The sequence below is a fragment of the Symphalangus syndactylus genome, chromosome 8 (genome assembly GCF_028878055.3).
Source record: "Symphalangus syndactylus isolate Jambi chromosome 8, NHGRI_mSymSyn1-v2.1_pri, whole genome shotgun sequence".
NCBI classification, from domain to species: Eukaryota; Metazoa; Chordata; class Mammalia; order Primates; family Hylobatidae; genus Symphalangus; species Symphalangus syndactylus.
Genome location: NC_072430.2, coordinates 86125192 through 86143240, shown reverse-complemented (window position 1 = coordinate 86143240; position 18049 = coordinate 86125192). Strand labels below are relative to the sequence as shown.

Here is an 18049-nt window from a genome sequence, read left to right as displayed (position 1 = left end):
AAGGATTGACTTTGAATCGTTCGCAGGCATTTAACATCTACTCTACTAGTAAGTTGGAATAAACAGTAAAATTTTAGCTCTGACCTCAATGCTTAATAGCTTAAAGCCCAAAGATCAAACTAAGTCATGCAAATGCTTTATAGACTAGGAAGCATAATAAATAAGTGCCTCTATGCCTTGGCCAGAATTAGCTTTACTGTGGTTTCAGCAACAGGGATTTCTGTTATTACAATTGTATCATGGTACATACACATAATATTCTCTGTTACCTAGACCACATGTTCCCAGAGGATTTAGAATAAGGACTCAATAAATCGAATAAACCAATAAACAGCTTTAAGAGTAGAAGCTAAGAGAAGAATATTAGACTAACATGACCAGACAATGGGTCAGATTATTCGGGGAAATCTTTTGCAATTTAAGCGAGTCTTGTGCTGAAGTTTATTTAAATAAGAGAAGTTTGTGAAAAAGACAGAGACTGATTTATGCAAGTGAGTCAGTCTAGACTAAGTCTTAAGAGTCAGCATAAGAGAACTGCTTCAATAAATAAAGAAAGGTTAGCCAGAATATAGAACAGAGATGATGTATGACAAGAAGTAAATAAAAATGGAGTGGAATCAAAATTGAGCAACAAGAGTATTTGATAGATATCTCTAAAAGATCTTTATACTCAATCCTCAAATTTTTTTTCTTTCTACATACTGTTGGAATATGAATTATATTTTTGGTCAAACACAAATTGGCCACAAATATGTCATTTGCAATAATGTTTTTCATAACCTTATGAAAAACCTAAGCATCAGTAGTATGCTTATTTAAAGAAATCTTAAGAACTCATATTCCACGAAAATTGCATTGGCAAACAGGGCATGCTCAGTTAAACCAACACTACAATATAGGATACATAATACTTCCACAATTGTATATTCCTCTCCTGATGAATTAGGGGGTACTATAGATCTTTTTTTTTTCTTACCCACTACTACTGTTTTTTGGGAAAACTATTTGCCAATGACTAACATCATCTGGATTAGAAAAAAGCTGGGCCATCTTTGAATAAGAAATGCAGGTCCCTTTCATCTTTTTTTTTCATTTAATTTGAAGATTGGACAAGTTACTTTGAAAACTTACAATGTAGCAAGCCTTGTCACTATCAAGAACTGGAACCTCATCTTTGGCTCACAATTATTCCAATTGATTGGGCTATTTGGCTGCACATACTGAAGAGTTAAGGGAAAATAAGTCAATTAATTGTACAGTACATGAATCACTGAAAGCCACATGTGTAACTTTTTAAAAAATCATTCAGCATTCAATAACTCATAAAAATAAATGCTGAGGGAAATAGACTTTTTTGACAATTTCTTAACAATTAATACTAGCTAACACTTCAATGATCTTCAAACACTGGACCATTTTTTTCTATTATATTGTCATTAATACAGACAAGGCAAAATAAATGCTGAGCAATCAGCAAGGATTGTGGATTCAAATGAATTACAACCACATTCAAATGAGACCATTTAAAATGCAACATAAGTATGTGGACAATGGGCCAGTATAGCGTTTATTTGAATACATTTAATTGGAGGTCCCTGGGGGTGGCTGGTACCTCAAGATCTGGGCCTGATAATGTCTCACTTATCTTTAAGAGTCCCCAGAAACTTCTCAGTATGATCCCTGGAGCCCAATTTTCTCTTGACAACACAATCATTCATTTTACAAAATAGAGGTTCTCCATGAAAAGAGATTTTGTGCATGTGATGCCTTAATACTGGAAATAAATTTCTACTTTCATTTTGTTGACCCTGAAAAACTTCCTGTTATTTTTGGATTAAAAATAATCACCAGAAATTTCTGGAGCCCCTTGTGTTTTGGACAATTCAATCTTAGTCCAGCATTATTTTCTAGCTATCATCCAATGTCTCAGGAATCCAATCTAGAAGCTTCAAAAATCTCAGTTTTTTTAACTTAGTTTCAGAATCCTGAAATGCATGCCTCATTTAGAAAGTAATATGCTACATACAGTATAAACTGTGGCTTCTTTTTCAGTTTCTGGAAATGAATAGCCAAAGCAATTGCACATCTCATTTCTCTCTAATGACCAGGCCTGCTATCAAATTTGAAAGGAGATAGTATGATATTTAGTATCATATATCCCTTATGTCTCCTATTAACTAACTTTTGAGAACCTGAGGCATGTGAGAACAACCTTTTTTTTTATTATTGATTTCAAAGGATATTTGACACTAAGAGGGTCAAAGATAAGGTCAATTTCCCCAAAATTTGGCTGTGATAGGAAGTTCAATAAATATACTCAAAAAACTATTTTACCTTATGTTTCGGATTCCACTTTTTAGATGTACAGTGAGCTTTTAAATGACGTCAAAACTCCTGGGTACTTACCCAAATCTGCGCTTATCTCCAGGCCTCATACAGCTCACTCATGTTTAATAGGCATCAGGTCCATTAAATATAACTGTAACCGTACTGTCTCTGCTTAATGGTAAATGGAAAACAATGGATGCCACAAACTTTAATATTCAGAAGACCTAGTCTAGGCTGGCTTTTTACTGGAAGACTGTGTCCAGCTCTGGGCTTCAAAGGCAGAGCAATAGGGAGAATTCGGACAGAGTTTATTAAAGCCCTTAGGGAGATTGGGAATAAAAGAAAATAATCATTCATTCATATTTTTTAAAAGGTGAGAAAATGACTTTTTATTGCAGAGAACAAATGAAGAGTTATTTTAGAATAAAGTGGGGAATTTATATTAAAGTTTGGTATAAGAAATCATTTTCTAACATCTGAAATTATCAGAGCTGGAGTTGAAAACTCCAGGTAATTATGGATTGTTCTCTGAGGAATATAAAATGGAGCGAGTCTCAGGGACTTGGGTTGGTTTATGTATGTCTGTCATGAAGATGTGTGGTTAAAGTAGGTATTTTCTGAAATTATTTTCCAACTCTAGATTTCAAACGCTGGTAGCCAAATATACAGTCTTTTCATAAGTCTACTTAACACATTACTTGTTTTTAAGTAGACTTAAAATATCTATAGATGTGATGGAATAAATTACAGAAAATGTCTTTGCCATTTATTTCCCTATAGAGAGGATTTACACATAAGCAGCTCTCTAGATAAAAAAAAATATATAGGAACCAAACCAGTTCACTATAGATTATACAAAAGTAAAAGCAAACAGCACACAGTATAAGAATATATAATAATGCTCTCCTGTGTAGCTTCAGAGAGCTTATCATAAAGAGGCCCTTAATCAGAAGAGGAACTGAAAATACAGAGAGGCAGTTTGCTACAAAGGTCACTCATGTTGGTAGCCCCAGAAAACATTTGAAAAAGACGAAATATAGGGATCTTTGGTGATTCCCTACTTCCCCTATCTCAGTTTTTCAGTATCTTTTTGCTGCCATCTGACTGTTGAGAGTTATTCCTAGGACCAAATACATTGTTTTTGCTTTTTCTACCCTAAAGACACGCCTTTGTTATTAAACTTTCCCAGACTCATGCCTTCAATTTAAAAATTTTAGTTTCATTTCCCACTACTTTGAGTTAAACTGATTTACTAACCCATGCCAGAGGGTGATATATCCTTAACAGATTAAGTATCTGTTTACATAGTACTTCTACTGCTGAGAGTTCTAGGTTATTTGTTAGAAAGGGACTGATGGGACATTATGCTGCCCCTAGAATACAACTAATCAGTTGCCTATCTCATCTATGTGTTTAGACCAGCATAGATGAAGTAGCAAACAAAAAATCTGAATATACATCTTGAAATATCTTTCTATTTTTCCTCTACAAAATATAAACAGAATATATATAATCATTCTTTCAAATACTCCTATAATTTACTCTTCCTGCAAACACTTCAAAAGGTTAAAAAAAAAAAGCAAGCTATGTCTAATCCATTTAACAGTGATTGCAGTACACCGATCTTGTCATATGAATTGGAATGGTTTATTAATTATGTTTCTATAATGAAGAATTTAATTTTCTTTGCTTTATTAATTGACAATAAAGAAAGATTTGCAGGGTTTTGAATTTTAAACAGCATTAATGACAGGTGAGCCAATTCTTCCCTGGCCAATTTCAGTGAATTGAAGAGATTTGTTTAGTTTTACCAGGATTTAAAGCTGCACCCAGTTTTTGTTTTTCAAACAACTTATTGCTTTTGGGGGACAGGAGAAACACTTGCTTAAAAATGGTCATTTAACACTTATGAGTGTTTTTGTTGTTACTCTTATTTGTTTTATTGTCTGATAGAGAGTGTTCAGATAATGTTTGGAAAAGAAACTGTTGGATAGCGCAGAAATATTTAGAACAGATGAGATTATGAAGATTCTGTTTTTCTTGTTATATCTTCATTCTTAAATATCACATGCAAATATTGTATTCCCGAACACATCAGTTAATGATACCTAATCTTTGTTGCACTCTGCAATTTTTAAGGCATATTCATCGTAACTCTTTTGATCATTACTACAACCCTGTGAGGCTGAAAGAAAGAACACTATGATCACTATTTTACAGATGAGAAAATAAAGCTCGGAGGCCAGGCACTGTGGCTCACGCCTGTAATCCCAGCACTTTGGGAGGCCAAGGCAGGCGGATCACGAGGTCAGGAGATCGAGACCATCCGGCTAACACGGTGAAACCCCGTCTCTATTAAAAAAAAAATACAAAAAAATTAGCCGGGCCTGGTGGCGGGCGCCTATAGTCCCAGCTACTCGGGAGGCTGACGCAGGAGAATGGTGTGAACCCGGGAGGCGGAGCTTGCAGTGAGACGAGATCGCGCCACTGCACTCCAGCCTGGGCAACAGAGCGAGACTCCGTCTCAAAAAAAAAAAAAGAAAAAGAAAAAGAAAAGAAAGCTTGGAGATATCCCTTTCCCAAGATCACATCACATGGCTAGTTAAGACCAGTATTCAAGTTTGATTTGGTTTAGTGTTCTTTCTTTGCTGTTTGCTTCTTTGTTGTTGTTGTGGTTTTATCTTTGGAGCTATTTCCCCAGTAAGCTTGGTGCTAGATCATTTTTACTGGTAAAACTATAGGCTTTTAAGGGTTTTACTACAAAAATCCATCACCAGTCCAAAATCTCTAGTTGCCATGCTCACTTATCCAAGTCCTATACATAGCCAAAAGCTGATTAATTCTTTGTAGACTATTCTAGTTTCCATAAAGGGGGATGAAGATGCAGGCAGGTGATGTACTAAAATAAAGTAGCTCTCTGTGAGATGCTATTTGCATCTAATTTGTCTCCAATGGTGCTTAAAAAACAAAGAGAAGGATGAGGTCAATTAGAGAAAAGGGACAATACCATCTAGTAATTGGGAGATCTGACAAGAAAAAGGTTTCTAGAGAAAAACTGAATCTCATTCCCAGGGATATTTAAGTACAATTCCTTAATCTACTAAGATAAGTGGTCCAGAAAATGGATTTACTTTGTTTGGATTTGCTTGTTTATAGGGCCTGAATGACTAGTCACATTATAAAGCCTTCACCATGTAGTGCAAACTGATATTTTCAAAGCCAGTGCCAGTGGAAATGTATGGGCTTCAGTATCAGAATTACCTGCGTTTGTCTCTGGAATCTGTCTTAGTGGAATAGCCACAAAAATCACTTCACCTCTCTGATACACACTTTCCTCATCCAAATGGCACATATTTGGCACTCAAGAGAATGTAGCTGCTATTTTGGGAGTTCAAATGAGAAGATGAAGGTCACTTACATGACTTCACTATGTTCAAACAGCAACAATGCCTATAGACCTCTGAAAACTGCTTTCCAGGAGATAGAACACCTGGAAATCAACTTGTGCAGTACATCTCAAGGCAGGCATAGGGAGGAAAGTTTTAGGACGTTACAGAAGTGTCTGCTACTGTGAGCAAGGCACTGATGGAAAATTGCTATAAAATTACCCCCCAAATTGAGAAGACTTCATTATCTTCATACTCGTATTTATTTTAAAACTATAATTACATATCATTTGCACCTCTTATTTAACCAAATATAAGTAAGTTAACATTTATTGAGATAATATATTTGAAAATAATTTTAAATGCAATGGCACTCTAAAGTTATAGGATCAAATTATAATTATTCATTTTCAACAGAAATAAATTAGCTTACTTATTTTCCATCACCTGAAAATTTTCTTGGATTTGGGCTAAATGATGAATAGTCTATTAGTTTACTTTCTTTTTATATGTTTCTCTAATTAGAAAAGAGTCTGAAAAAGTCAAGGACTATTTCGCCCTGGTATTCTTAGATCACTCACTACAGTCTATTATTAGACATATTATGTTTCCACTGTTTAAACTCCTTTTGTCCACCATTATTGTTTATACCTGCAAAAAATCCAACACCAAGTTCTGCCTGGTTACAAATTAATGCCATGACCTTTCCTATCCTACTTGTATATCCAGAAGCAGCACTTAAATGTGAGACTAAAAATCACCCCGCTCAATAAGTAAATAATGTTTGTGGATTGCAGATCATAGTCTTTTATCAGGAATAATAATGCAGTTTTTGTTTTTACAGGAAATGGAAAATAAAACCTCAACAAATGGATTCAGCCATTCAGAATGGCTCTCAAATAGGCAGTGCTGAAAATTGATCTGGTTACTTGTCAATTGCATTATTCAGAGATGACATCAGCAGCAAAACTAAAGCCAACACTGGGTCATTGCCCACCCCATGTCAACCTTTTCCATATAAAAAACTTACTCTATAAAGATATAAGCATCTCCAGGGCTGTAATTTGAGCTTTGAAACCTAATTAAACAGCTTTCCACCAGCCTCATTAATAAGCAGTGATCCATGTTCTATACAAACACCTGAACATATGACAGCCAGTGCTAGCAAAACATTTCATAGCATATCATCACTCATGATATTCTAGAGGAAATACAGGCTGTTGCTTGAGATGATTCCTGTAATATTTATTTCTGATTCTGTTTATGATCCATTTTATAGATTAGCTTTTTAGAGTATTGCTAACTGAAATCTTAAATTGAAACTTTTCAGTAATGACATGTACTTTGATGTTCTTCAAACAATTCCATTCTGTTCCATCAGTGTGAAACACATCATGCTTCTTTACCTGGGGGGTTATGCTCATTGAGAATCACAAGTGATGCTGGCGTAGGTCTTCTTTTCCTGATCTGTGAACAACAAAAGCCCAGCTAATATCAGTAAGTATCAGACATTGCTCCAGGTTATTCTGCAGCTTGCAAAGCTGTCTCACCCTCATCTTTTCCCACATGCAAAAGCAAACTTCTGGAGGACACATGGAAGGTGCTCACTAATTTTATTTTGAAATAATAGAAAGCCACAGAATTGAACTGTCTGATAGAAGTATCACCCTCTTTGACCAAAAAGCTACATTTCCACGGAAAAGAAATAATTATATACAGTTGAATGATATAACAGAAAATTAATATACAGTGAAGGTGCAGGGTTGACCTGATAATGTTAGTGGCTCGCTTGGAGCCTTCTAACATTGGTGATGCTTTCAAGATCCATTACTCTTATTTTTAAACAGGATAAGGAAGAGCTTGGAAACCTATTTCTAGCAGGTACCAGAGTTAAATTAACAGCATAAGCTTTGAATTTCAATTAATTTTGTTAACTTTTTGATTTTCTAGTATAATATTTAGAACAAATAAACAAATGAATAAATATGGAACTTATAAGAATACGTAACTTATTACAAACTCTAAAGTTTTTTTCATTTAAAGAGTTACAGGAACATAGTATTATCAGAATCCCTTGAATATAATATCCTTTATTTGTTTATTATATTCATTTATGGGTAAATTCCCAAAGTAAGTGTCAGTAGGATAGATAATAAAATTTATCAATGACATCCTGTCTAAGATAGAAGCAACATCCCATTCAGCATGGATAGACACATGTTCAAGGTTACATTTATCTGGCCTGAGTCTAGGTGCATCTACCTCAGATTTCAAAATATCCTGAAACACTATGAGTCATGGATTAAATAATTATTTGTAAGACTTTATATCAAATACTTGGAAAAGGATTCAAAAATAATTTAAGTTTTAAGAAATGAATGGATGAGGTTGATGTCCTCATAAATTTCTTTGCTTTTGCCTCCTCACAGTTGCGGTTCTAAGAAATGCCATTGCATCAAGAGCCTAAGTAAATCTGAATATGAAAGGCGATACAGATGTAAACCAATACTAGACACGGACAAAGAATCTAGGAAATGTTGTTTGTACTGTCTGAATAAAACGATTTTAAAATTGTACAAAAAGCTACAAATCCTAGCTGTAATATATTATATAAACTTATAATCATCATTTTGGGTCTACAATAAAAAACATATGAAAATAAAGTATCAGGCCTATAGTCTCAAACTATTGCAGGATTTAATGATTTTATTGCTAAATCAATCATTTTATTTTATAAAAAATGAAATAAAATGTTGCTCATTTTGATAATTTTTAAAAGTTGCTCTAAATGTTGAAACCGTTATTTTAACGAGCAAAAATGAACAGATTTATGAATCCATATCTGAATTGCTTACAGAGCCATTTTCCCCTCAGAGGTGCTAATTTTGTATCAAATGAAGTCTTACATTTTAGACAATAGTTCTCCCAATGCAATTTAAACACAAGTATGTATAAAAACCAACTTATTTCTTGTTTACATACCTTGAAAGTCACAGTTAGCAAAATCAAAAGGTAAAGAACCTTTCAATTAATAACAAGAATGCATGTTCATATTACCTTATGTACAGGAATGGTTCCCCATGCAATTTCACTTACCTGCTCTGCTGCTTCAGGTGCAATCTGACTCTGGAATACAGGCACAGCAAATTGTATCTTTTTGGGACTGTTGGGCTCCATGGTAATGATGATAATTAGTCAGAGATGTGAAGAGCTCAGAAAGACTAACCCTAAGTGGTGTCCGGGATGTGTTTCCTCAGACACACTCCACTAAGCCACACAGAGTGCTTCGTAATAAATAGCTGTAATTCCAGAGCGAGCAAGTGAAGATGCCGAGGTTTGAGTAACCCCCTTCCTTCAACATCCACAGTGATGCCTGGCTTGCCTGTTCCCCCACCAATCCCTTAGATCCTCTCAGCACAATACAGAAAGGAACAATATGCTAATTGTGTGCCTCTTCACTAATACACATGCCAAGCATTCACTCAGCAGCTAATTGAAAATGCAATGCTAGCCTTGAAGGACCCACTGCCCTGGGATTTGAAAGAAAGGCTCTATCCACTGTACATTACTAACCGGCTGCTCGAAAGTGCAATGTAAGCTCCCTCTGAGTATTGCAGGGATGGGCCATTCATTATTGATGAACATCAAGCAGGAAGTTTTAAGAGTTGGGGGCAGGGTTTGGGTATGGAATCATTTCTCTCAGCAACTTATAAGTCAGACACTTTTGCTATTTCACATTCAGCCAGGAAACAGTTGAATGGCCATGGAGGGTAAGCCACAACCAATAATATCAGCTATGTTTATGCTATAAGATCTGGTTAGTTTAAACTCATCCTAGGAGGCAGAGCATCTGTGGTGTAGTGAGGGCAGCATTACTCCAGGGCTGAGCAGATCTTAGTTCGAGTTCCATCTTCATAATTAACAAGCTCTGTGGCCTCCAGAAAATTACTGGCTATGTCTAGCCCTCCACACTTCCATCAGAAAAATGAGGGGGTTGGACTCAATGACCTTTAAAGTCCCATTCTGTTCCAGCATTCTAAAATTGTAGTTCACAGTTTTCATTAGAGTGGAAAGTATTGTGCTGCTAAATTTAGCAAACAGCTTGGAAGTCACTGCTGCTTCAATGACCTCTATTTTATTTCCTGGTGTAGCCAGTTACATTCTCTGACTTGGAAGAATACAGAAATGACTGGAAAACATTAGTAGAAACCTAATGGTAGTCAACATTGTGGCTTGTTGTCAATAGTAGAGATGTATGCAAAGATAAGGACTTGAAAAAAGCATGAAGTGGGTAATGTTCAGAGGGTAGATATTGGCTAGTGGTCAGGGAACAGTGGGACACTAGCCTGATTGCCACATTAGTTAATGTCAAAAGGGAGGTAGTAACATAGCCAGATGGCCTTCATGTATTCAAATACTTTTGTGAAGGAAGTGTGAAAATGAAACTGTTTTAATGGAAAAGAGAACTTGAGATCTCTGCTTTCTTGAGAGGCATTATGTGATAAATACCAGATTTTTGAATATGTTTTTGGATTTACTTAATATATTTAGACATCGACTATGATTCCAGGTATTTACAATTGAAGTTTTTATTTTTTAAATTCTGATTCTGTACTAGGAATCCATCTTAATGATTTAAATAGGCAACATTCTGTTGAAGGAATATAGAAAGGAATATGCATTATTGAAGTAGTTTTCTATATTCACTAGGGGAAAAAGCAAAGATGTGGATGTGAAAGCACTTTCAGTGGAGAACAGTGCTGACTAGCAAGAAATCTTGTGATGAGTTTATCCGTGTAGTGTCGAAGGGAAATTTATAAATTACATTTCATGTAACAGTTTACCAAAGTCTCCAGAAATAAAATCTAAATTTATATCATTAATGAAGTTATTTCTTTGAATATATCTTCAAATTATATAAAAGGAAAACAAGATAAGACAGTATTTTTAGTGAGGAGTTAATCCAAAACTTCACATAATGTAGTAATTAAGAACATACACTTGGCAACCTTGAGTTCAAGCTCTAGCTCTGCTACTTAGCAAGTTTATCAGTTTGGGCAGTAAGAGAACTTTCTTCTTGTGAGGTTTAGATTACTCAATTCCCGAAAAGAGCTCATTACAAGGCCAGCACGGAATCACTCAATAAAAGATAGCTATTATTTTTCTTTCAGCCAGATTTTTCAAATGGCTTAAACATACACATTTTCAACCAGAATCAGTAAGAATATCTATCTACTTGGAATAATTTGATTCCACTTAGAATAACAGGTGATAAAGTGAAATTTCATATATGTGTTTGGTATAAATACCAATAAAATGTTTCTCATTAACTAATTGCCCTATTTTGAATAGGTTGATCAGAGACAATATTGTAAATGGGCTATCTAGACCCTTTAAGCTTCTTGTTTTTTATGAAGCCAACTCCTGTGTATCCATTAAGATTCAGTTAAGTATCATTGCTTCTAGGAAGCCTTTGTAGATTTACTGTTTTCCACATTGGGTTTAAACTCACCTCTCTGTATTCTTAAAGAACCAAGCATAACTCTATTTTATCATAATAACTACCTACATGTCTTTTGAATGTTTAGTATTTTGCAACTTTATTTATTCACGTAGCAAATATTTGTTGAGTAGATACTATAGTCTACTCCACACCAGGCCTTTTGCTATGGCACTAGAGGAGAGACTGTGTTAAAAGGTATTTAAGTCCTTTTAAAGCTAAATTGTTACTCCAAGAACTAGTTAAAATGCAACTTAAATATAAAATAATCTAAAAAATGTTAATATAGAGTTTGCATGGGAGGTATAATTTTCCTAAATATTAGGTGCACATTTTTTTAACCCTATTAGAGACAACGGTAATAATTAACCCTTATATGATACCATGTGCCAGGAATCATTCTAAGTGCTTTATCTGCATTAATTTATTCCAACAACTCTTTGAGGTAGATATTATTACTATCCTCAATTTAAAATTAGGTAATTGGGAGTCAGAGAGTTTAGGTAATTTGTGCAGGGTCATCCAGCTAATATATATATACATATATGGCAAAGCCTAGTTTCAAACCCGGGCAATTTTGCATAGGGCTTGGGCTTTTAATCACAACAGCATCATGATGGCCACTATAATATAAGGCCTGTAGAGAAGTCAGTGGAAGTCAACAGAATCTCCACAGTGGTTAGAGGTTCTGACCACATCAATTCCATGGTAAAAGATCTTAAGATGACATGGTATATGAATGAAAGAGAAGCAAGTAGCATGACTAGGATACTATTAATCAAGATAATCAATCATTGCAAATTAGGTATCAATATAGAATGGAGAGCCTAAAGTTGGATGTTGTACCACCAAACTGACTGAAAAAGGAATCCTCTCCCTTGCTCTTTAAAAGTAATGGGTTCAATCATTAAAGATTAAAAAGGCCTCTAGAACAAGCAATAACTATAGTCTGTCTTCAAAATAAGTGATACTGGAGTAAAGATGGAAAAACATTAGGAAAATAGGCCATTAGGCCTTCCTGATTTTACACTATAATATCTATCTTGCCCTACTTTGCATGATTCCTCAAGACCCTCATACAGGCCACAGTTCACCTTACCACCAGTCTTTCTGTGGCCTCCCCTACCTCCCTGGAAGCCATCTTGCTTCCCCCCTCCCTTTTTTAACCCAAATTATATTCATCCTCTAATTCCACCTCCTTAGAAAGAGACCTTCAGATTCTCCACACAAGAAGAATCACTCAATTTGTTTTCTCTCCTGGTATTTAATTATATATAGTTTAATGTTATTCTATAATAATTTCCTGTGTTTCCTTTGCCTCTTCTCCTAGGCTGCAAATCCCATCCTATCTTAAACATAACAAGCAAGAGGCTGGTCATCTAGTAGTTACTGAATAAGTCCAATTAGGCTTTATCTAATACTATCAAGAAACATAAGGTGTTCCAATAAACTGAATTTTCCAAAAGACTATGGCTCACCCTTTCAAGCCCTACACCTTGCTGTTAGTATTTCTTGCTATAGTGACTGCCTCCAAATACCATAGATACATAGTCCTTATGACTGTTTTTAGAGTTATTTTTTTATCTGATAACTGCCAATACTTGTTTTTTAATTATTACCTGATATTAACAAGTGCTTTCTTTGAGGGAAGAGAAGGGAAAGGGGAAGAGAGGAGAGGGCTGGAGAGGGAAAGGCAAATTTTTAAACTTTTTAATGTATTTTCTATTCAAGGCTTTGTTTTAAATATCTTGAATTCATGAATCTTGAAAGTTATGCACATACACGAGACATGACTTTGTTTAACAATTGGTTGGCTAACTAAATGCCATCAAAAATAAAAGCAAATATTTATTATGCATGACTACATTAAATGCTGGAAGTACAATAATGAACAAAAGCATAACAAATACAATACCATCTAGATATGAGTCCATTGAAAAGATTTCTAGCCCTAATGCAATGATTTTCTGTCTCTTCTATTTAACACCTAAATGCTGCCAGTCACATTTCAGATGCACTCCCTTGCACGTCCTCCTTCGATTCTAGCTGTAACTTCATTTATTTCTTCCATCAAAGAAAACAGATGCATGGGAAAGTGACAACATTATTGGGCTTTCATAGAATTATCTCAATTATATTCAATGTAACCTGTTGGAGTACTCCAAAACCTTCATATTAATATTATTACTGAACCATTGATACCTAATTGAGACAAAGAGGCCTATCTATAAAATGTGGTCGAATCCCAGGAATATAAGTGAAATGAACCACTCTTTCCAAGTACTCATTTAAATTAAATTTCCCCCATGGAAATTATTAGCCATATTTTAACTCTTTCAGAATGTCTTATAAGTTCAACCATGCGATTTAAAATATGATATTTTTTCAGATTTACAGCTATAAGAAGCCTTACCAGACTAAGCTCACTATATTGCAATCTCATATTAAAATCTGAATTTCCACAGCACTTAAGTATAAAATACTTGCAATGTCTATCATGCTTAAAGGCAAACATCAATGATTCATTCATTCCACATTTATTTAGTGCCTACTGTGTTCTTTAAAACTTCTCCTTAATTGTTTTGTGATTGCATGTTCTCATCTTCACTAACTCTAACAATTTTGACTTACTCTAGAATCCTCATACCAATCAGTAGAGTGTATATGAGTGCTAAATTGAACTGAAGAATTATTAGTATGTTACATAAATACTCGGTGTTTTCTTCTCTAACCATGCAGACACTAATTTTTAATATATAATTTTCCTGAGTAGTCACTCAATTATGTTTAATCTTTATTCTTGTTGAGGCAGTTTCACTAAAGAAAGCCATAAACCCATGAAGAGTTCGTAGCAAGTCCATATTAGCCATGATGCTATAGCAGTGAGTTGATATCAGAGAGAGGGAGCTACAGAGATTTGTAGAGCTGAAGCACTGTAGGTCTTTACTGATGCCATTTTGGGGAAACAGCTCAATGCACAGCCCAGGAATAGGAGTGTCATGGGGACACAGTCAATCACAGCCCAGTGTAGACAAGAAGTCTTAGAAATTTTAGACCATGTAGACTTTTAAAAAGACTTTAGCTGACATCCAGCAAAGGCACAGGAATAACATGAGGAAGACTTGGAATTCGCTCTCACCCCTTGTCTACCTATCTCCCTTTTCATTTGTTTCAGTAACTCTCCAGATGATTATTAAATGAAATTGGACTTGTAATTGCTGAGTCTACCTAGAAATATATTCATTTCCAAAATGCTTTCATAAATATTATTTATTCATCCAACAAATATTTATTGAGTATCTCATTCTATGACAGACACAGTGATACAAACACAAATACAATAAGATCTCAACCTCTAAAGAACATATAGTTGAGAGAAGAAGGCAGAATCTTATAAAAATAAGCACCATAGAGCTGGTGATGCCATGATCAAAAGGAGTTATAGGAAGTGGAAACGGGACCTGGGTAGGAGGGTGATGTCTGACTGTGAGGCACAGACATCCTTTTATTTGCCTACAGGTGTTGTTGTTGTTGTTTTTAATTGCTACTACATTTAAAAATACACAAAAATAAAGATATTCAGCTTCTCAATAAAATAGAAAGTCTTGCAAAGCTGGGCCCTCATATCCACAAGGTCATAGAGCTGCCCTCTCTATGCAAAGCAGTGATTTTTACATAGACAGGCTCCATCGCCTCTAACACTATGTACACTCTATTCACACCCAGTTTTCTTCACTCAATCCCTGACCTAGAGGAAGAAATGACAACATTGCATGCCATGCACATTTCTTTGCAAAAGTAGATACCCCGATACCCCGATACCCCCAACTGAGCCTAGCTTTTTGAGTCATTCTTGCCCATGCAAAGAAATGTGGGATTTACCCTGAAGACAATGACAGGAACTACAGAGAGTCACATAAGAGAGTATGGTAATTTGATTTAGGTTTTTTAAAGAATGATCACTGTGGTGCCCATGTAGAGGTAGATTGGAATGGGTCAAGACCAGAGACAAGATTATCTGAGAATGTATAAAAATCTACTCAAGAAACGAAAAAGAGCCTCAAATAAAGTAATAGCAGTGAAAATGGAGAGGGAGATGGATAGAATATAGTTACTTAATGAAATTGGATGATAACAATGGAAGAGAGAGTTGGAACAACGATGAACTATGAATTCAGATTTAGCAGCCTAGTATATGGGGTTATATCACTCACTAAATGATAAAATGTAAGGATAATATGTAGAACAACAACAAAAAGTCAATTACTCTAGACATGGGTTAGTCCAAGTATGTCATCTAGATGGAAATACTCCTTACATTTTCTCATTGTTAAAATTAGTGAATATTAAAATTTAAAATAAGGATAAAACTCTTAACTATTTCATAGAATTGATATAAGGGTTCCAAGAGGTAATTCATGAAAACTGTTCAGTACATTGCATAATTGTGACTCAAACAGCTGGAGATGACTTGAATAGCTAGGGATTAGAATGCTCTGGAGGCTTCTTTACTTACATGTCTGACACCTGGGCAAGAATGACTCAAAAGCTAGGCTCAGTTAGGGGTATCGGGGTATCTATTTTTGCAAAAATGGAAGAAACAATCTGTCTCATTCCACATATTTTTCTGAAATGGCCCTTACTACTCTCCCACCAAGAGCTTGAGTCTAATTCCCCTCAAATCTAGGCTGGCCTAAGTGCCTCATCTGTAAACTATGGAACACAGAGGAGGTGATGCTTCCTGACTACTGAGGCTGGGTCATAAAAGGCCATGCTCATTCCACTCAGTTCCCATGTAACACCCCTCTCCAGTCCCTCCAGCTGGGACTGCTCCCTCTCAGAAAGCAGCCACTGCACTGTGAAGAAGGCTAAGCCACATGGAGACCACATGTGAGTACTCCAGTGGACACCCTCAACTGAGCCTGACCTGTGAGTCATTCTTGCCCAGGTGTCAGCCATGTGAGTTAAGAAGCTTCCAAAGCATTCTAATCCCTAGCTATTCAAGTCATCTCCAGCTGTTTGAGTCTTCTGATCTGATGCCCCAGACATCATGGTGCAAAGAAAAACACTCTGTCTGCCTACTCTCCAAATGTTCTGTCATAAGGCACTTTCAGAACCCAGGAGGTATGCAGTGAAAAGCCCAAGTCACATGCAGAGGTGATATTGTTTGGCTGTGTCCCCACCACATCTCACCCTGAATTGTGATAATCCCTATGGGTTAAGGGCGAGGCCAGGTGGAGATAATTGAATCATGGGGGTGGTTTTGCCATACTGTTCTTGTGGTAGTGAAGAAGTCTCATAAGATCTGATGGTTTTATAACTGGGAGTTCTCCTGCACAAGCCCCCTTACCTGCTGCCATGTAAGACATCCCCTTGTTCTTTCTTTGTCTTCCACCATGATTGTGAGGCCTCCCCAGCCATGTGGAACTGTGAGTCCATTAAACCTCTTTCCTTTATAAACCACCCAGTCTCAGGTATGTCTTTATTAGCAGCATAAGAACAGACTAATACAAGATGTCACATGCTGATTCCTGTCAACAGCCCCAGTGGAGCCCAGACTTTGAGTCATCACAGCTAACCCGTGAGACATGTGAGTGAAGAAGCCTCCAGGTAATTCCAGTCCCTAGCCACGTGAGTCAGCTTACGTGAGAGTTCCAACTGAGGACCTCAACATAGTGGAGCAGAGACAAGTCATCTTCACTTTGCATTACCTGGATTCTTGACCTACAGAAACTATGGACATGAAAAATGGTTGCTGGCGTCCCAAAGTGCTGGGATTACAGGCATGAGCCACCACACTTTTTAAAGTGTCCTGTTAGGCACTTTTAAAATCGTTAGTATTATTCTTACAGTTTTCTATTTTATAACACAGAAGTGTGGTCTGTCTTGAAGGTATACACATAATATATGAGTCCTTGTCAAACAAGCCCTGAAAGACATGGGGATAGATAAATTAATCCAAGCAGTTTGTAGGATGCAAAGATAAGAAAAAAGTATAGAATTCTGATAAACCCAAATGTTAAGGGGAAAAAGAGAGGACAAAATGGAAACAAACACACACAAAAAAAATATATAATAAAAAGAGTAAGAAGACCAGGAAAGAATAACAACACGGAAATAAAGATTGAAGAAAGTTTCTTTAGGAAACATGCGATCAGCATATCAAAACTACAGAGGATGTAATTATGAACATCTAAACATTATCCATTGAATTCTGGTAGTTATATTGAGGGAAAGAGTGGGAAATAGGTAGGTAAAAAAAAAAAATTAGCCTAGTTCTTTTTTTAGATAGATTCTCACTCTGTTGGCTAGGCTGGAGTGCAATGGCACGATCTTGGCTCACTGCAACCTCCACCTGGGTCCAAGTGATTCTCATGCCCCAGCCTCCAGGTAGCTGGGATTACAGGCATGTGTCACCATGCCCGGCTAATTTTTGTATTTTTAGTAGAGACAGGGTCTCGCTATGTTGCCCAGGCTGGTCTTGAACTCCTGGCCTCAAGTGATCCACCTGTCTCAGCATCCCAAAGTGATGGGATTACAGGCATGAGCCATTGTGCCTGGCCCATAATTTAGGCAAGTTCTTTAAAAAACACCTTGACAGTTAAAAGAAAGCCTCCTTCAAACATGGGACCTTACAGTAGAGAGCAAGAGCAAGAGTGGAGTGGAGCTTTTTAGATTTATTTTATAGATGAACCAGACTTGAATATGTCCTGGGCTGCAAGGAGGTAGCCAGTGAGGAAAGAGGTTTAAAATACTCAAGAGACAGAGAGGAGTGAGGAATAGATAGATATAGATAGATATAGATATAGATATAGATATAGATATAGATATAGAT

The 18049-nt window shown here is 36.1% G+C and overlaps 1 protein-coding gene across 6 annotated transcripts in view; it reads right to left on the bottom strand.

Annotated features, from left to right (window-relative positions):
- Positions 1–18049, bottom strand: part of PPP1R1C (protein phosphatase 1 regulatory inhibitor subunit 1C) — a 174787-nt gene that overhangs the window by 133010 nt on the left and 23728 nt on the right. For 2 of the 6 annotated variants that reach the window (XR_008659594.2, XM_055289932.2), the window contains exons 1-2: positions 8811–9150; positions 7121–7181 (exon numbers count right to left, since the gene is read on the bottom strand). Coding sequence is in view for 4 of the 6 variants with exons in the window: in XM_055289932.2 (XP_055145907.1) it covers positions 7121–7181; positions 8811–8891 (142 nt within the window). In the remaining 2 variants the exon portion in view is untranslated. Of the gene's footprint in view, positions 1–5589; positions 5707–7120; positions 7203–8810; positions 9151–18049 lie in introns of those variants that run through there. The other 4 variants (XM_055289933.2, XM_063645624.1, XM_055289931.2 and 1 more) reach the window with 3 other exon arrangements.